The 20,292-nt window shown below is 48.8% G+C and overlaps 1 protein-coding gene across 1 annotated transcript in view; it reads left to right on the top strand.

Moving 5' to 3' along the window:
* Positions 1-11,103: 11,103 nt before the first annotated feature.
* ATP8B2 (ATPase phospholipid transporting 8B2) overlaps positions 11,104-20,292 on the top strand; it is a 50,659-nt gene continuing 41,470 nt past the window's right edge. The window contains exons 1-2 of the mRNA XM_054996039.1: positions 11,104-11,271; positions 18,462-18,529. Coding sequence (XP_054852014.1) covers positions 18,499-18,529 — 31 coding nt within the window. The 5' untranslated portion in view covers positions 11,104-11,271; positions 18,462-18,498. The remainder of the gene's footprint in view (positions 11,272-18,461; positions 18,530-20,292) is intronic.

Genomic DNA, 20,292 nt, shown 5'->3' with positions numbered 1-20,292 from the left:
TTTCTTTCTTTCTTTCTTTCTTTCTTTCTTTCTTTCTTTCTTTCTTTCTTTCTTTCTTTCTTTCTTTCTTTCTTTCTTTCTTTCTTCTTTTCTTTTCTTTTCTTTCTTTCCTCTGACCCATACATCTTATGTAGTATTTATCAACTGTAACTGGAGATATGAACAAGAAAGGAAGAATTCAGACCGGGGAAGGTCTTCTTTTACAATTCTCTCTCTTTGCTTTCTTCTTCTCTTTGCTCCACCAAAATTTTCTTCTTGCCTACATCTTGGGTGACGTCTCCTATTTCATGTCTCCATCTTGTATCTCCTCCTGCCCCTTTTCTCTAGAACTCACTACCTCTTTGCCGAGGGCTGACATTTCTGATCTGCATCGAAGGGCTTCCGTCATGTCCCAGCAGGGTCCCCAAGGACATGGGCCCCCCTGGCTTTGCCACATTTGCCTGCATGCCCACCCTTGGCACCCGCTGGCTTTGCTACATTTACCTACATGTCTGCCTTTGTCTAGAATATCTGGAATCTCAGATTATTTCCCTTTCTCTAAAAAAATCTCCAAGAGCTAAACGACAAGAGATGAATTACATGAGGGTGTGCACGTGAAGGGAGTCGCAATATTAGCTGGGAAGCTGAGTTTTAAAAGACAGATCGGAAGGCTCTGGCCGTCGTCACACGGGCCCTTATTTCGTCAGTTTTGCACTACAAATTGTTTCTTCTGTTATCGTTATTAGAACGGATTCTCCCATCTTTTGATGACTGCTTGCGCTTCCAGTCAGTCACATTAAAAGGGAAAAGTGCAATTTGACAATCAGTCAAAGGGCCTCTGGAAACGGGGCTCTAAAAATCCCTCCCCCCCCCCGCATATTTGCGCTATATCACTCTTCTATTATACCAGTGTTGTGCTGGGCAAACCCAAAAGCCAACTGTGATAGGTAGCAGAGGTTTCCCGCCCATGGCAGAATAGCGCTATAGCACTATAAGGCTGACGTTTTTGAAAAAAAAATTACTTTGAGGCTTAATTGTGGGTCGCGCTGGGGCTTGTGGGAGTGTAGGGCAGGAGAATCAGTGTTAGGTGAGACAGATGATCGGGGGGAGTGAGCGTTTTGGTGTTGCAAAGCGTTCATAGTTGATCCAGGGCATTCACATGGAAGTGGATAAAGACGACATAAAGAGTCACAAAGCGTGAATTGGGGAGAATGGCGAAATCGCAAGAGAGCCGGAATAAGGTGAGCATTCAGCGGGAGATGGCGCTAGTTTGGCGCTAAATTTATGGCCGTGCGACGACGGCCTCTGTCAATTTCCCCTCTCTACAGAGCCAGGGAGATCACTGCTCAGAGGGTTTGTTAATTTCCTCTTTGTCTCCCCTAAAGCTCTGTCAGTTTCACCTCCCCTTCTAGGAGGCGAAGAGGAAATAAAACAAACCCTCTGAAGAGCATCTTAGCTAACTCTGTAGAGAGGGGAAATTGACAAAGCCTTCCTGGCTAAGATTGACTCCCTTCACATAAGATTGACTCCCTTCATGTAATTCGTCTCTTGTAGTTTAGCTCTAAGAATCCCTTTCACCCCATAAAAATCTCTCCTTGCCGTTCCCTTTGCTTGCTGGTTCTTCTAGCATCCCCTCCAACATATGTTCACGGAAAGATACCCATGTTCCGTTTAAAACAGCCATGTTTGCAATACTATGCAAAGCAGAATTATACCGTTGTCAGTCTTTTGAAGTTAAAGGTCTTTGAATGTTGTTACTTTGCGTAGGATTTGCTCTGTCTGTTTGGTACTGAGCCACATTTGACTCTGGAGTTTGCAGACTCCTGGTTTACATCACCTTCTTCCTCTCCTTCTCTTCCTTTTGAATCTCCGCACCGAATGTTGTCTTTTTAAGATTGTAAGCAGGTTTGTTATTCTTAACGCAACTGCTGTGCAGTGCTTTGTCTTTTAAGGGCTTTTACACTGCAACCTCATCGCTGTGAAAGCAGGAATGTAAAAAATCTGGCCTGCTCCGGATCAAGCCACTCTATCACCTGAGGAGTTCCAAGAGGTTGAAACGGACAAGATCTTTCCTGCACTTAGTGGCTTGTGACGTCCGTGGGATCTTAAGAATAGCTCGTCTGTCATTTTCAACCTGCGTTTGAGGATGAGCCGGCCGAGTCGTGTATTCTGTCCAAAGAGGGCCAGATGGCTCCCTTCTAGCCACCAACCTTTAACATCATATTAATGTTCTTTCTCTTCTCTTTGAGACCAATGTTGTTCCTCTCAACCTGTGTATAGCACTAAATAAACAAACTGATTTTTACAAAGTTGTGGTAATATTTTTAAAAATATTTTATTAATTTTCCATATAGATAGAAATAGGAAAAATTGGGAGGGGGGGAAGGTAAGAAAGAAAAGAAAGAAGAATACAAAAAATTCATTGAGTCTGCTTACATCAACGTTCTAGTTCTCCATACCTCCTACTTTATCCTGACAAATATTCGACTGTGGTTACTGACCGTTCATTACAATATTGCCTTTATATGTTTATTACATTTTAGTCTCTACATTTATCTTTAATCCAGTCGTAGAAGGGAGTCCATAAAACAAAAAAGTCTTCTTCCATTTGTCCTTTCATTAGTGTCGTTCATTTATCCATTTCCGCGATTTCCATTATCTTCGTTATTAATTCCTCTTGCAGAGGTATTATTTGGCATTTCCAATAAAACGCTAATAAAATTCTGGCTGCTGTTACTACATGAATTGTGAAGTACTTCTGTTCTTTGTTCATATCCGGCATGCAGTTTAGCAAAAATGTCTCTGGTTTGAAGGGAACTGAAGTCTGTAGAATAGTTTGCAACAAACAATGTGTGCACCATTATCCAAAATCTATACTCCTCTTTACAGAACCACCACATATGAAAAAATGTCCCTATATGTTTCCGTTGTGGTAATATTTCCTTTCCCCACTCCACCCAGAACCAACATCACAGAACAAGTAAAAATGCTCAAATTTTCACAGCCCAGCTAACATTCCTAATGAAAAGCCAGGAGGGCACATTTTCAAGTAACAGGCCTACTTTAAAATTGTATCTTGTTTAATTTAAAATCACATCTCTGTCTTATCTAGTATTCTTTTATCTCACCCTTCACAACAGTACTGTGAGGTAAGCGAGGCAGAGAGAGAAAGAGAAAGCGAGAGAGACTGGCCAAAGGTTACCCAGCAAGCTTAAATCTTCACGGCCTAGTTAACGTTCCTAACGGAAGGGTACATTTTCAAGTAACACATGTACTTTAAAACTGTATTTCGTTTATTTTAAAATCACACCTCTATTTATCTAGTACACTTTTATCTTACCCTTCACAACAGCACTGTGAAGTAGGCGAGGCAGACTGACCAAAGGTTACCCAATAAGCTTAAATTTTCACGGCCCAGCTAACGTTCCTAATGAAAAGCCAAGAGGGCACATTTTTAAGTAACACGCATACTTTAAAATTGTATTTTTTTAAATTTTAAAAATCACATCTCTGTCTATCTAATACACTTTTATCTCATCCTTCACAACAGCATGAGGTAGTGAGGCAGAGAGAGAGAGATTGGGCTTTATGGCTCAGTGAGGATTTGAACCCAGAACCTAGTCTAATCGCTACACCAGACTGACTACAGCCTGCTGTTCTTCCATCGCAGAGCTCATAGTGGGGTATAAGAATCTTTGAAGAAGGTCTTCTGTTCAGGCAATGGGCACACACACTGTTGCTCGGGTCCAGCAAGACTGCCGGATCACGCCCTCCTAAACTAGACCTTGGGTAGGTGTAGGTTTTCAAAGCAAACATTAAAAGAAATTTAATGACTGACATTTTAACAAGTGTTGGTCGTGATGGTGAAATGGAACCTCCACGTACAGAGGCAGTCTATCCCTCAATATCCAACAGCAGAAGAATACTGAATACGTCATGCTTAGGGGTTCCCTGTTGGGCACGTGATTGGTCACTGAAATGCAGAAGAAGGTGGATCTTTGGGTCTGATCCAGCAGGGCTTTGACGGTAGTCATCTTTCATGACTCACAATGGAGACCGCATATTTAGAGGCAGTATACCTTGAGCTGCAGGGCGCTCAGAGGAGAGGAAACCTTTATGGGGCTGTGCTTCTGGGCTGCCCAGAGGTCATCTAGCTGGCTGGTGTTGGGTCCCTGAATGAGAGCCATCTGGGCCCTTAAGCTCTGTAAAAAGGACTTGCCCGGCTGGTGATGTTAACCAAGCACAGCAGCCTGTTCATCACGGACAAGCCGAGCTGAGCAGAGGCAGGCTTAATTGGATTACCAAGCGTCTGGCTTTGGCTGGCCGGATCTGTTTCTGGAGCCTCCCAGGACCGAGGTAAGCAAGAAATCTGGTTTAGCCGAGTATACAAAAAGGAAAGTCTGTGCAAGGAAATAAAAGAAGCTACGTTGCAAAATCGGGACAGTTTAGTCTTGTTTGCTCTGAAGCAAAGGGATTTTTTTTTCTCCCTTGGCAAAGGCAAGCTCTAAACTGCCCTTTTGCTCAGCACACAACAGTCAATGGATGGAGCCCACCCAAAAGAGCGAGAAGCCAGTGCCAGGCGGAATTTCTGCCGCTAGAGGCTGCTCCCATCGCTTTCCGATGGGCTTGTAAGTACATGCCAGCCGATTGGGAGGCAGGCCTCCGCCAGCGGTCCCAGGAATGCAGGCTGGCAAGCCGAGGGCAAGGCCTGGCTTGCCTCCGATCCCAAACCCAGGGCCAGGCCAGAGCTGAGACGAGATCTAAAAACAGCCCCAAAGAGATCTCCCTTACTGTCCTCAGCCGAGGGCCCATAACTCAGGGGAGACGATCCTCTTAGGCTCTGGCCAAAAGTCACGGGGGGGGGGGGGGAGTGACTCTGCACATGCCCCGAGGCACTGGACATTTTGCATATCAAAGGGAGATGCAACCGAAAGTTGTCTTTGCCATCCTGAAATCAAAACAAGGTTTGGAGCTATTGCTGGCAGTTCTACCAGCATCCCCGCCCTGCAAGACGCTACCTGTACCTGACGAACCAGGTGATCGATAGAGGATGGCTTGTAGCTTAAAAGGCACTCATTTTTTAACTCATAGATCCAGAGGAGTTAGCCGTGTTAGTCTGTAGTAGCAAAATAAAAAAGAGTCCAGTAGCACCTTTAAGACTAACCAATTTTATTGTAGCGTAAGCTTTCGAGAATCACAGTTCTCTTCGTCAGATGCATGGAGATGCCCTCCATGCATCTGACGAAGAGAGCTGTGATTCTCGAAAGCTTATGCTACAATAAAATTGGTTAGTCTTAAAGGTGCTACTGGACTCTTTTTTATTTTTTAACTCAGGCTACCACTCCTCACCATACCCACATGGGCCGTTTTCACACTACTAACCTGTTTCTATAATGTTGCGAAACGTCGCACAAAAAACGCGGAAGATAGCATCTTCTCGCGAGAGTTTTGTGCGACATCGCACAAAACTCTCACGAGAAGACGCTATCTTCTGCGTTTTTTGCGTGGCGTTTAGCAACGTTACGGAAGCAGGTTAGTAGTGTGAAAACGGCCATGGACTCTGCCACCCATTGGCTTCCTTGGGGTAATGTGGGGCTTTGGTCAGGGTTGCAGTTGCCAACTACCAGGTAGGAAAGCAAACAGAAAGAAAGGGCACCACAGAACTGGACTAAGCTATGGAAAGATACAAGCTCTTCCATGGCCACAAACACCAGTCGTTGTATACTTAAAGTGCGCAGTGCCAACTAATTATGAATGTTGGTTGAATATTTAACTACACCATTAAACACTAAAGTGCGCTGTTCTATGAAGTCAATAAATATAATACAATAATAAATATTAAATACTAGAGTGTAACAAAGTATAAGCAATTATAATTGGCAACCAGATAATACATAGTCCTCAAGGCTGATACTCTTAGTAATCAACAGCCAGGAAAAACTCAGTAAAGAACATTCACATCCAATTACTTTTTCACATACAATCGTTTAACATACTCTTATAGACAAAGGAGCATGTGCTAATCAGACGCTACTCAGCTTCCCCCTTTCTCCAGGCTCATGAACATACAATGACTGGTATTTGTGACCACAGAAGATCTTGTATCTTTCCATAGCTTAACTACCAGGTAGGGTCTGGAGATCTCTTGGGATGATAACTGATATCCAGATGACAGGGATCAGTTCCCATGGAGGAAATGGCTGCCTTGGGAGGGTGGGCTCTACGGCATTATACCCCGCTGTAGTCCTTCTCCTCCCTAAACCCTGCCCTCCTTGAGCTCCACCTGATAAATAAATCGTTATGTAGGTCCCAGAAATCTAATTAAAGGCTTCCATGTTTGGACCGTTAGCAGAGTCTATCATTTAGCATAGGAAGCGCGACTATAGCTGGTTGTGAGCTGGTTCTGCTGGCTGGTGTGTGTGCGGGACTGAAAATAATAAATCATACACTTGCTTATATTGAGAAAAGAACTGAGAGTTCTTTATTGTAGGAACTCCATACTCGGAAAGGAGGAGAGAGAGATCCTAACTACTTATGGATGGACATGGATGCTACCTAAGGATGTCTAAGGAAGAACATGGATGCTAGGACAAGTCCTGCATCCATGCTTCCAAGATGGATGGGGGAGAAGAAGAGAGATGTTGCCTGGAACAAAGCTACGAAGAGTGAGAGGGAGACAGTTAGGAGGAGGAAATCCTGACAATAGAAATCTACATATCAAAGAATAGTCAGAGCAGTAAACATTAAACAGAGTGCCCTGACCTCTCTATCTTTCTAACTCTTTGGTTTGTCCCCCTCTGAAACCTGAGGAAGAGGACAGTGCTGAATCCTCCTCTTCCAACACCACCCACGAACCTCTAGGAATTTCCCAACTCAAATCTGGCAACCCTAATCAAGTGCCCCAATCCCCCTTTTCTAAGGGATGTTTCTGACTTCTGGTCAGAGTGGACCACCCTGCGCTAAACAGACCAATGGTCTGACCCTGTAAAAAGCACCTTTGTGTGAAAACCAAGAGACAGTTATACAATGAAACCAATGAAAGAGCGGTGGGAATTTTCACTTCGGCAGAAACCGTTAAGTGCCGCAGGCAGGAGAGAGGAGGGGTTGTTGGCTGTGATCTTCCATCAAACATTTTACATATGTATAAGGACAGGTCTCAGCCCCAAAGAGCTTGCAATCTAAAACCGGAATCGAGGGGTGCCTCAGAGGGAGATGGAGACGAGGGTAAACAGGGGAGGAATACGTGCCGGTTTAGTTCCAGTTGTGGACGAGGACGACGGGTCTTGCACCCAAATCTTCACAACCAGAACGCTCCTCTTCCCATGCATGCAAAAACATCAGACTCTCCGGTCCCGTTAACTCTCCCCAATTTAAACGTGGTTTGCCTATTTGATCCGGAGTGGAATGTGTTCTGTAGAACCAGCCCAGGCTATGGGCTATGAATGACATAGCCCTCCCGTTGCTGCAGTGACCTTTGAGCCATCCCGGTCTTATTGACTTTCTTGAGGTCACGCAGTCCTGGAATTCCATAGGGCTGTCACATGAAGTGGAAGGGGGGGGCACTTTAGGCGAATAACAAAAACCAGGTTAGGGAGGAGAGCGCTGGATTGAGACGCCCCTTGAAGTATGCGGCAGCTAAAAAAACCTGAACAGATACAGTCCTCCACAAGGCAGTTGTGCCTGTGAAGGCGAGAAACCACAAGGCGACGGATATTCATTCGTTCGTTTATATGTATCTTTGTGTTTTTTATAAAATTGTGGCTCGCCTTGAGAAAGGGGGGGAGAAAGCAAGATGTCCAGATTTTTAAAATAATAAATATATTGATCGGCTCCTTCTCTGTATAAATATCTGCGAGGCAGCTTACCACCGATGAAGAACAATGAAATCACAAAAGGATTCCATGTTCCATCCGATCCGACATCATTTCCCAAAGAATGGCTAGCCAGACGCTTCTGGGAACATGACGAGCAGGGAACGAAGACACCAGCCAGACCCGGATATTTATTCCCTGCACCTGTTATTCAAAGGTATGCTGCCTCTGTACATGGAGGTTTCATTGTCAAGACATCATTGTCTGCCCGTGGACTGACTTTAAAAAATTGTGGACTAGTTTGTTTGTTTATGTGTATCATTTATAGCCCGCCTTTCTCACTGAGACTCAAGGCGGATTACACAGTATGAGATTAATACAATCAGTATCAAGTATGTTTCAATACATTATCAAGGACATTTCATAAACAATGCCATAGGATAAATAGATACAAGTTTAAAAGACATAGTATTAGCAAGAATCCAATACAGAGTAGAAAAAATACTGAAGCCGAACATAATTCTAGGACTAACGTTAGATAACATGGAGCCCTGGTGGTACATAGGAATACATATTTAAAGCAGCAGATAATATGTAAGGCAATATAGTGATGAAGTCTATGGTCCTTAACTCATTAGCGAAGCATCTTCCCTACAATACAGCCCTCCCATTTGAGTAAAAAGCCTTTTTGAATAGTTCGCTTTTGCACTGTTTATGAAAAGCCAGGAGAGCGGGGAAACTTTCCCATTGTGGCTGAAAAGGAGCCTGAAAATATAGATAAAATAATGGGAGCTTCCATGTATAGAGGAAGTATACCATAGCTGACTCTGTAAATGGCTGTCTGGGGTGTAATACAGGCCAGGAGACATGGCTTTCAGGAGGAACTGGTCAACTGGGTGGTGGATGTACAAAAAACTCAATGTCCTACCTTATTGGAACTGCTATCTGCACCACGGAAAACTGAATTTTGTAACTCCGATAGAGTACATTTTTATGCAGCTGTACCGTACAAATACTCTTTTTGTTTCAAATGGAAACAGATTTGCAGGTGCAGGTTTGCGAGCAAGTGCTTTGCATACAGAAAATCTTTGCCTCAGTCCCTGACAACTACAGAGTCTCAGGAAGCTGGGAAGGACCTCTTCTGTCCGACACCCTGGAAAGCTGCGGGAAAGAGGTTAGATGGACGTGTGGTCTGACTCGGTATTGGACAGCTTCACAGATTCAATAAGGGCTCAAGTTCTTGCGTACACATCCACACACCATTTTCCACTTGCAATCGAAAATCCAAAAAAGAGATACAATATAAAAATGTGACTTAGAAACAAGGCTTTTTTTCAGCTGGAACGCAGTGGAACGGAGTTCCGGCACCTCTTGAAAATGGTCACATGACCGGTGGCCCCGCCCCCTGATCTCCAGACAGAGGAGAGTTTAGATTGCCCTCCACACCCTGCGGAGGGCAATCTAAACTCCCCTTTGTCTGGAGATCAGGGGGCAGGGCCACCGGCCATGTGACCATTTTTGCTAAGGGCGATTTAAACTTTTAAAAACTCCCCTCTCGTTCCTGCTAACCCAAAGTGATGTCATTGTGCGGTCCCGAGTTCCACCACTGAGTTCCGCCACCTCTCTTCCCAGAAAAAAAGCCCTGTTTGGAAACATTCTAGAAGAGCAACATATAAGCGCAATTGTTGTTGTTATTCTTTTGCTGTGGACGGATCTTTTACTGGACTTTGATCAAAATTTAGCAGGGCCAGATAAAACTGCATTCAGGGCTCCAGGACTGTCCCTGTCCAAACGTTTAAAGGGGACGATGAAGAACTCTTGGCTCATGGTGATGGAGGGGAAACAGGAGGCAACGGGGCTGGCATTTACTGGCAACTTTGCTTGCGAGGGTGTGCGTGTTTTGATTTATGCTTTTAAATTTGGTTGTCAGTTGGGGTGCTGTTAACAGAGAGGCGGAATACACAAAAATTTAAATAAAATAACAGTCCCTTTTTGTGAGGGACTGGGCTAGAAGAATGTGTGTTGCTTTGATGGTGGAGGAAGCTTTGGGGCCTTAGGATTTTGGGGAGGCGATGGGGGGGATTATTTTTTAGACTCCAGGAAAGATCTGGGCGTGGGAAGCGAGGAAGAAGGGTGGACTGGATCTGGTGCTGTGCTGTGGTTAGAGTGCTGGCCTAGGATTTTGGAAACCTGGGTTCAAATCCCCCAATTTTGAGACAAAGCTTGCCAAGTTACCTTGAGCCAATCACATTCTCTCCCCGCCTCTGCTTTCACCTACCTCACAGGAGTGTTGTGCAGCCGAAAGGAAGCTGCCCAGAGCTCTTTGGAGACTGGGTGGCATAAAAGTGACTAGCTCACTGGACTGAAAATTTGCTAGCTGGCGGATCCCAGCCACATTTTCTGGAGAGTAAGACCCAAAGTGAGCAGGGAGAGGCTTCCTCCTAAAGGGAAAGTGTCTGGAATCACTTGACCCATTTCTTTGCCTACGGCTGAAGGGTTACCAACTCAGGGTTGGGAAATTCCTGGAGATTTTGGGACTGGAGCCGAGGGAGGACTAAGCTTGAAGACCTCGGTAGGGTATAATGCCATAGAGTCTACCTTCCAAAAGAGACACTTTCTCCAGGATTTTCAGGGTATAAGCTTTCGGGTGTCAAAGCTGCCAAATTCAGATACTAAGAGCTCTGCCTCTCGACAGCTTACACTCTGAAAATCTCGCTGGTCTCTATGGTGCCACTGGACCCACATCCTGCAGGTCTGAAGAAGGGAGCTGTGACTCTCCAAAGCTTATACCTTGAAAATCTCGCTGGTCTCTGAAGTGCCACTGGACCCAAATCCTGCTGATCTACTGCAGATCAACACGGCCACCCACCTAAAACTACCTTGAAAATCTCGCTGGTCTCTAAGAGGCCAGTAGACCCAAATCCTGCAGGTCTGAAGACGGGAGCTGTGACTCTCCAAAGCTTATATACCTTGAAAATCTCGCTGGTCTCTGAAGTGACCCAAATCTTGCCGGCGCTTCCTCCCGGGGAGCGGATCCCCGTCCCCTGGAGCTCCGGGAGCTCTCCAGCCAGCCCCTGGAGGTTGGCACGGCCAGGCCTCGGGGGCTCCCTGCCCGGCCGCCCCGCTCCGAGGCGCCAGGAGAGCCCTGGGCCGCCCGCGCCTCCTCCCGCCGGCCGGGGCTCCGCGCAGCCCCCGAGCCGGGCGGCCCCTTTCATCACTTCCGCCCCCTTCACTCCTCCTCCCGGCCATCCCCGCCCGGGAACGCCACAGCGGCAGCCGCGCAGCCGGGGCGGGCTCGGCCGGGGCGCCCGCAGAGCGGAGCCGCCAGCGGCGCACAGGCAGCGGCATGGGCCAGGGCGCGCGGCGGGCCGAGGGCGCGCGGGCGCCGGCAGCCAGGGCGTAGCGGCCCGGCCCGGCCCGGCCCGGGGGATGGAGCGCGGCGGCTGCGGCGGCGAGGAGCGCCCGGGGGCGGCTCGATAAGGTGAGCGGCGGCGGGGGCCTTCCCGGCTTCGGGGCTTGGGGATCCCGCCGGAGAGAGGCGCGCCCGGGGCGGCGACGCTCTGCCCTCGCCTTCGACGGTGCCTCCCCAGCTGCTGGGCAGAGGGCCTCCGGCTCCGTGCCCCCAACTCCTCTTGCCATAGTGGCCCCTCCGTGCCCCCAACTCCTCTTGGCATAGTGGCCCCTCCGTGCCCCCAATTTTGCCATAGTAGCCCCTCCATGCCCCCAACTCTTCTTGGCATAGTGGCCCCTCCATGCCCCCAACCCCATGCCCCCTCCAGCTGCCCCCCCAATCCCCCTAACTTATATCGAGACACCTTAACCCCTATTTTGCCAGCACCCCCTTCCCCAGTCTCTTTTTGATGCCCCTTCTTATCCCCCCCCCAAATACTGAAGCTTAGATTTCCTACCCCAAGCAAGAAACACCCCCCTTAGCTAAGTCTTGAGCCCACTTTTAATGTCTTGTTCCTGCCCCCCGCCCTAGTTTCTGCCCGGGTTCCTGCCACCCCACCCAGATGCTGATATCTAAATATCTTTTCCTGGCGCCTGGATTTTGATTCCTTCTCCAACCCTTTCCTTGCCCCAGTTGTTTTCCTGAGCGCCCCCCCCCCACCAAGCACTGCTGCCTTGCTTTCTTGTCCTCACTGCTCGGCTATCTGGCAGACCCCCCCCCCCAATTCTCTGCCCGAGGTTCTGGGTCCTGCCTCGGTAATCTCTTTCCGAGGTCCTCCCTCTCACTTTTTCCCTTGGCACCGTGCCGCCCTCCGCCGCCAGATGCTGCTAGCCGGAGAGTAAACTTGCTTTCGTGTCATCTGGCCTTCTGGCGCCCAAACCCGCCTCCCCCCTGCCCCTGCCCCAGACTTGCTAGGTGCCTGAGCAGCCAGCTTGGCACACAGTGGGTAGGGCAGGATGGGGGCACTGTGCCACTTTGAAGCTAGGGGGAAAGCCTGATATGGGGCAGAGGGGAAAAAAACATTCTCTTCCCCATAAGCCCGATGTGTGCATCCTCTTCCTTTTGCCCGTGTTAACATTACCTCCCTTCTTGGGTGCCCCAATTGCAGTGGAGCCGGGTGGAGATATGCCCGTGTCCGCCTGCTCTTTGTCTTGCCCCCAAACTTTGGAAGGAACCACACCCAAAGAGCCACTTGATCATGCCATGCGCTCTCTCGTTCTGCCTCTTTTTCTTTGTGGCCTGAATGTTTATTTCTTCATCTTCCTGGGTTTAGGCCCCTCAGAGGTTTAGGTCCTTCCTGGGGCCATTTTCGGTTCCTAACCCACCCACTCTGGAATCTGAAGGGAGAGGGACGAAGGATGTGCTCCTGAGACCGTGCAGAGTGCCTTTTGGTTGCATCAGCCACCCTGCTGCGTAGAGTTACCAACTCCAGTTTTGAAAATTCCTAGAGATTTGTGGAGGGGGACATACAGGGGAGGGAGGGGTTTGGGGGAGGGACGATGGGTTATAATGCCATAGTCCACCCTCCAAAGCAGCCATCTTCTCTGGGAAACTGTGCTCTAGAGTCTGGAGATCAGTTCGGTGAGATCTCCAGGCCCTAGCTGGAGGTTGGCAGCTCTGCTTCCACTCAGTCTCAGATCAGAGGAGAGGGCTGCTAGGACAAAAGATGGGAGCAGTGGCACTCTTTGCTTTAGCATAGATAATGAAACAGAACTTCCATGTTCAGAGGCAGTATATCTAGGAATAGGAAGCCACTAGGGAAGACTGATGTCTTTATAACCCAGTTGGGAATTTCTTAGGGGTATCTGGCTGATTGCCTTTGGAAACGGGGAGCTTTGGTCTGATCTGCTGGGCTGCTCTTTTGTCTGCCAATGAGGCACCGAGGGGGTTTGTGTCTGCCAACTCCTCTCTGGAGACTTTTTGCGGTTTGAGAGCTAAACATCCACTGGGGAAATTCTGGCGGCGGCGGCAGCGTGTGTGAGGGATGAGGAGGAGTAGAGAAGGAAGGCATTAATCCACCCTCGTCTCCACCCATCCTAGAGTGGTAAAGCCAGGGCCCTCGTTGTTGTTGAGGATACAAACAGGGCCTATTTCGGTAGCTATTTTTCTGCACTTTATTTGTGATTGTCAATTCAGTGACTAGTAACTTCCTGCCCACAGGATAAAGACAGATAAGATACACCTCATTTCCTTTCCTCTTAACTCTGTGGTTTGCAATGTGGTTTTCTGCTTTTTTGTGCTCGAGGACAAGGTTTGTCAACAGCTGCTCGCCTGTGGTGAGTGGAGTCTGCCTGCAGGTGACCAAACAGAGAAGTTTTTCTAAGCTGTAGAAGAAGCTGGTGGTTTTATTTCCTTCTTGGCCAGACTTTTTACCTTCAGAGGAACCTGTTCTCTGTGTTGTTGTCTGCTGTGGAACTGTTGGAGGTTTCATGGGACTTTGGCTTGTGTTTTAGGCTGCACATTTAATTCCTGGGCGGTGTTGGCCAAGGTGGACATTTAAGTTTAGAGCTGTGCATGTGACAACATCCCGAAGCTTCACATTGCGAGGAAAGATCAGCAGCAGTGGGTAAGCCGGTGCGATGTAAGGGTACTGTGCTAGACTAGAACTAGAGAGACCTGGGTTCAAATCTCCAGTCACTTATGAAGTTCAATGAATGACCTTAGAATTGTCTCTTAACCTCACCTACCTTACAAGGTTGTTGTGAGGGCAAAATGAAGGGGAAAGGCACAGATGCTGCCCTGACCTCCAGGACGTTATGCCATAATTCCCCTTTGCTTCATGGTCTGTTCCTATACTTGTTTGCTTGGAAACTGGTCCCACTGTATTATACCTTAAACAGCAAGGGTTTCTCTGACCTGCTAAACTAAGCTAAAGAGGATCCTGGGTTCAGACGACCACAAAGCCTTTCAGTTCAGGCATTCGCTAGAAGTTTTGAGGAAGCAGGCGGGGCCACTTTGGAGGAGGCCCTGCCCAAATCCCTACCAATTGTGTTTCTTTTAGGGCCAGACCAGCTATGCAGGGCTGTTTTTTTAAAACAGGCAGGATGGGCAGGATATTTGTTTTCCCATCTAACAGTGGAGTCCTATGCATGTCTTCTCAAAAATAAACCCCACTAGGTTTATTTAGGACTTAAATTCCACTTAGTGTTGTAGTGTAAATACCCCTCCAAGCTCGTGTTAGCCAAACTAAGGGGAAAATACAGGTACCTGGTTAATACCCGAGGCCTCTCTCCAGACAGAGCGAATAGCACTGGGGGTAGGGGAGGTCAGGTTAGATTAGAAAACCAGCAAGTGGAGGAGACCTTTCTCCACTGGCTTTGCTCTAACCCAAACTGGAACTGCCTTAAAGTTTCCATTGTGATAGTTCAGAGTAAAATCGCAGGAGAGAAGCGCTTAGCTCTCCTTGCCCTGAAAATGTTCCCCAGTAAAGGCACCTTCCCAGGCAGTTTTTAACCCCCCCCCCCCAACTCACTCCGCCTCCCTTGCAGCTTGAAGAAAAACCTTGCTTGGAAAATAACAGCCTTGGTGGTAGAGTTGCCGACTCCAGGTGTGGGAATTCCTGGAGATTTGTGGGTGGATTCTGAAGAGTTTAGGTTTAGGGAGGGGGAGCACAGTCGACCTTCCAAAGCAGCCGCTTTTCTCCAAGGGAACTGATCTTTGTAGATTGGAGATCAGTTGCAGTCCCCAGAGATCTCCAGGTCCCACTTGGAGGTTGGCAACCTTACTTGAGGGGGGATTTTTGACAGTTGGGGGGACCGAAAGGTGCAGGGAGGACTTTCTCTCCCTTTTCTCTGTCTCCCTCCTCCTCCTTTTCCATTCCTTGAAGAGGGGAAGGAATTGTTCTCTGCTTCTCCGGAGGGCAAGGCTGGATCAAAAGGGCTTAGGTTACACGAGCGGGTGGATTTAATTGAACGCTCGGAGATAACAGGAGAGCTGTTTGACAGCGGGTCCGGTTACTTCGGTCTCATCTCTCTGGGATGCTAAGGGCTGCTTCCACCTCTAGGATCTCAGGAAAGACCCCCGTGTTTGCCAAGAGGACATGTAAATTAGCCCCCGGCTTCTTGTGCGGGAGGGCCCCAACGCTTGCAAAGTCAGCTTCCCCCAGCCACGACAGCCACAAACCCGCAAGCAACGCAGGAAAGCCTTCGGAGGAGGAGAAGTGTCTGGAATCACAGGGTAGTGCAACTGCTGCCTTTGGTTATGTGGAAGGGGGGCTCTCCGGCCCTCCCGCCTCCCTATAGGTCTGGACCGGCAGCAATTTGATGTCTGGCTTGTGGGTGTCTGACACGTCTGGTATCCTGGTTGCTTGAAGAAGCATCGGAGACAGCTGGAGAGGGAGAGGTTGTCCGGAAACTTCTCTGCCTTTCTAGCCCCCAGTGTAGTTTCGGGGTTGCCTTTTCTGATCGATTGGGAGGAGAGAAGTATCAGCCTGTTTTAGACTGAGAAAATAATTGAGGCAACAGAAGATTTCACAGTCTGCCTTTTAGCCCCTCCTAGATGTTTCCTGTTCTTTGTCACTTTTTGTCATGCCTGGGACTCCCTGCCATTCTCCCTCACTGCCCCTTATGCCTGGAACTCCCTGCCAGTTTCCCTCACTGCCGTTCATTTCTGCCATGTTTCCTCACTGCCCCTCATGCCTGGAATTCCTTGCCATTCTCCCTCACTGCCCCTCATGCCTGGAATTCCTTGCCATTCTCCCTCACTGCCCCTCATGCCTGGAATTCCCTGCCATTCTCCCTCACTGCCCCTCATGCCTGGAATTCCCTGCCATTCTCCCTCACTGTCTCTTATGCCTGGAATTCCTTGCCATTCTCCCTCACTGCCCCTTATGCCTGGAACTCCATGCCATTTTCCCTCACTGCCCTTCATTTCTGCAAATCTCTGACATGATCCCTTACTGCCCCTCATGCCTGGAACTCCCTGCCATTCTTCCTCACTGCCCATTATGCCTGGAATTCCCTGCCATTCTCCCTCACTGCCCCTCATGCCTGGAACTCCCCGCCATTCTTCCTCACTGCCCCTTATGCCTGGAACTCCCTGCCATTCTTCCTCACTGCCCTTCATTTCTGCAGCTCTGCCATCTTCCCTCACTGCCCCTTATGCCTGGAACTCCCCGCCATGATCCCTCACTGCCCCTCATGCCTAGAACTCCCTGCCATTTCTCTCACTGCCCTTCGTTCCTGCAGCTCCCTGCCATTCTTCCTCACTGCCCCTTATGCCTGGAACTCCCTGCCATTCTTCCTCACTGCCCTTCATTTCTGCAGCTCTGCCATCTTCCCTCACTGCCCCTTATGCCTGGAACTCCCCGCCATGATCCCTCACTGCCCCTCATGCCTAGAACTCCCTGCCATTTCTCTCACTGCCCTTCGTTCCTGCAGCTCCCTGCCATTCTTTCTCACTACCCCTTATGCCTAGAACTCCCTGCCATGCTCCCTCACTGACCTTATGCTTGGAACTCCCTGCTATTCTCCCTCACTTCCCTTTATGCCTGGAACTCCTTCCCAGGACACCCACACGGCACCACCCTTTTCCTTCTATCCCCACCGTCTTTTTGTCCCACCTTTTGCCCTCTGGTTCCCGCTAGGAAGAAAACCTTTGTATGCGTAACTCAAGCAAATGTATGTTTCCTCCGGTTCCCCTCCCTTCCCTCTTTGCCCTCCCTTTCTATTTATTGATTTAAGGCATTGATGTCCTGCGCTTCTAGTGCTGTGCACTCGAGGTGGCTTTCCTACAAAAGTTTTTAAAAAACCAAAGTGAAACAGCAAATCCTCATATTAGAAAAGTGCAGTAAAACCATCTAACCTGGCAGTTAGTTCTTTCATTAAAAAGATCCCATCATACTGCAAGGGTGCATCGGAACGTAATAAAAAGAGACGGGTAATATAAAGGGAATAAACAGGAGTGAGACCGTCAATCCAACGGGAGGTAGAGGGCAGGATGATCGGTCATGCAACTGACGGCATTGTCAAAACAGAAAGAAAAAACCTAGACAAATTGCAGAAAATGTTGTGCCTGGCACCTAAGTGCCACCTCTATACCAGCTTCAGAATAACAGCCTTAAACAATACCCTTCCTTATGAGTGATAGCGGTCCCATTCCCCCTGCCCAAATTTATGTATTTATTTACTTCCTTTGTACCCCACTTTTCTCCTTAATGGGGAACCAGTGTGGCCTACAACATTCTCCCTGTCTCTGTTTTATCCCGAAGGTGTTAGCATCTATTTTTTACTTGAAGTTAGCAGGCGAATATGCAGAGTGACCTTATAGAGTGCTGTCAATGGCTTCTGGATCTCTGCCCCGATGAGCTTGCAATCTAAAGTTTGCCACAGACTATGGGGTGGGGGGAGGCCAGAGATTGTGGCTCCTTCCCTGTATCATTTCATAAAGCTGTTATTCTCAAGATGGTATAAACCTAGTGGTTAGTGGTGTAATTCTCAGAAGGAAACCCATTGAGTTTAGTGGGATTTAACCCGGTAGCATGATCCGGAAGATTCCTGGCTCCAGTGTTTTTGCCACAGAAGTTGTCTCGGGAAACTTTCCCTTCCTCATCTAGAAGATGAAAACAGTGGTGCACTTCACAAAGTTGTCGTAAGGGAATATTTTTTTGAACACTTAAAGGTACAGCCTGACGCTAAGCATAATGGCTCCTATTTACAGTAACACACCAGAAGCAAAGTAGTCCCTAAATTAAAAAAAAACACAACTTTTCCTTTAAGTTAAAGATAGTTCTTATTAACTCTCCCCATAAACTTTTGTGGATTATTCTATAGATTAACTCCAAATGTACCTTGCGGGATTGTTGTGTCTGGTGGCCTGCGCTGTTTGGAAAGAGCTCGGTGAAACTTGTCAGTGATAAAGGTTAAAAATGTGCAGAAGAGAGGTCTGCTGGTGTGGTGTAGTGGTTTGAACGCTGGAGTAGGATTGCTGAGACCCGGGTTCAAAACCTTCCTCAGCCACAAAGTTTTCTGGTTTACAGCATGCCAGTTCTCTTTCAGCCTGTCCAACTTCCCCGCCCCGCCCCAGGTTGTTTTGAAGGTAAAGGAGACAGGGGGAGAACTGTATGCTGATTAAGACATGGAAGGTGGAAAAAATCTGGGTCTGGAGAGCATGCTGTAGGAAAACCAAGCTGTGGGTTTTGATGCAAGGTGGGTGGAGGTTGGGTAATTCCTTTTTTTTATCCCTGCTCATTGCCTCCCCCCACCCTTCCCTCCCCCTTGCAGCGTCTCCCATGGGCCTGATCAACTGCCAGCGCATGCCATGGAACTTTGCGCCAAGAAACGCCCCCCAGGTAAGTCCCTTTAAGAGAAGGGAGGGTGGTTGTGCATGTATGAGGAGGAAGGGGGTCCCTGCACAAAGTTCCCTAGGGAACCTTGGGTGGCTTGCTGCTTCTCAGTTGCATAAAGTTGCCAACTGTTTTTACCAGCCCCAGCTCCTGCGCCTTTAAGCACACATTGGCAACTGATTCAGGCCCATTTCTACTCTGCGAATGGCTTGCCCTGTCCCTCTAGCAGTAAGCTCCGAGGGTTGCTAGCCTCCAGGTAGTGGCTGGATATCTCCCAGAATTAGGACTGATCTCCAGGCTAGAAATCTCCCAGAATTACAACTGATCTTCAGAGATCAGTTCCCCTGGAGAAAATGGCTGCTTTGGCAGGTGGAGTCTATGGCATTATACCCTGCTGATGTCCCACCACTCCTCCAAATGCCACCCTCTCCAGGCTCCACTTACAGAATCTCCAGGAATTTCCCAACCTGGAGCTGGCATCCCAAAGCCAGGCCAGGTTTTTAAATTTTTTTGGTCCCTGATCAGTTGGCGAACTTGCAACCCTACCTTTCAGGGTTGTTGTGTGGGAAAAAATCATTGTTGTGGTGGGGGAACCGCAGCATGTCTCCTTGGTGGAAGGAGGTGAGATAAAGTGAAATAAAAATGGGAAGTCTCAGAAAGAAGGCTGGCGAGGCGCAGGACGGAGGGAATTAGATTGGAGAGGGAAACACACACACACAGCAAGTCTGGTCCAAGTGTGCAAGACAGCATCTGTCATCCTTGGATGTCTCAATCTTGCTCCGTCAGCTTTCGCATGGGGGACTGGAGGGGAGAGCAGCAAGGAGAAAGCCCCCCCTCTTTGCTGTCCCCCCCATGCAACGGTTGCCTGGGCGACGCCATCCTGGCCCTCCATTGGCTGCCATATGGCGGTGGGCGGCCCCAGCGAGTCAATGTCAGCGTGGAGTTTTCCCCTGCAGCGAGTGGGGAGGGGGGCCAGAACCAGGATGGGGGGGACGGACCGGGGAGGCCGGTGGGGGGCCACCGTCTGAGCACGGGGGTCTCCTGGCCGCCCCCCTGCCTGTACACAGTCCAGGCCTGCGGTAACCATGACGATCCCCAAGGAGATGCCTGAGAAATGGCCCTGGGTCGCCGTGGCGACGGGCAGCCGTGGCCAGACGCCTGGGGGGACAGGTATTTGGGGGCCAAGAGGGGAGTGATGTGAAAGTTGGGGGGGGGGTTGGAAAACAGGGGTTAGGATCTTGGGGTGGCCCCCTCCCCAGCTTTGTCCTGAAATGCTCTCCTCTGAGGTTGCTGTCATTGCAGCTTTCCCCGAACATTACCTCATTCTCCGCCTGCCCCCCCCTCTCCGTCTTCTCCTTTGCATTCTGATTTGTTTTTAGGGGGACTGCTGTCTAGACTGAAAGAATAGCCCCCTCTCCTCCATGCCTGCAAATGACCTTGCTTCCAGTCTTTACTGGGGAGGGGGTTTCTTTTAGTGGTGGTCACAAGGTAAGGGAGAAGGTCGCCCGTGTTCCAAATGGACCGGGACAACAGAGAGTGGATGGTGGCTGTAGGGGACCATTTCCCCTCTGATTTCTTCCAATATTTAGGGCTGGTACAAAGATACGGAGAAAGCTTAGATGCAGACCAGGGAGGGGGTTTGTAAAGTTTTTTTGCGGGGAGGGCGCACTGCATTTTCAAAGCAACCTTCCTTTGTGTGACAGTGGAGTGGTAGAAGGTCAAGGCTGTTAAAGGGGAAAACGTGACAGGCGAGTGCTGGTGATCTGGGG

This window comes from Eublepharis macularius, chromosome 1, assembly GCF_028583425.1.
Source record: "Eublepharis macularius isolate TG4126 chromosome 1, MPM_Emac_v1.0, whole genome shotgun sequence".
NCBI classification, from domain to species: Eukaryota; Metazoa; Chordata; class Lepidosauria; order Squamata; family Eublepharidae; genus Eublepharis; species Eublepharis macularius.
The sequence above is the reverse complement of the archived record's forward strand: the minus strand, read 5'-3'. Positions and strand labels throughout refer to the sequence as shown.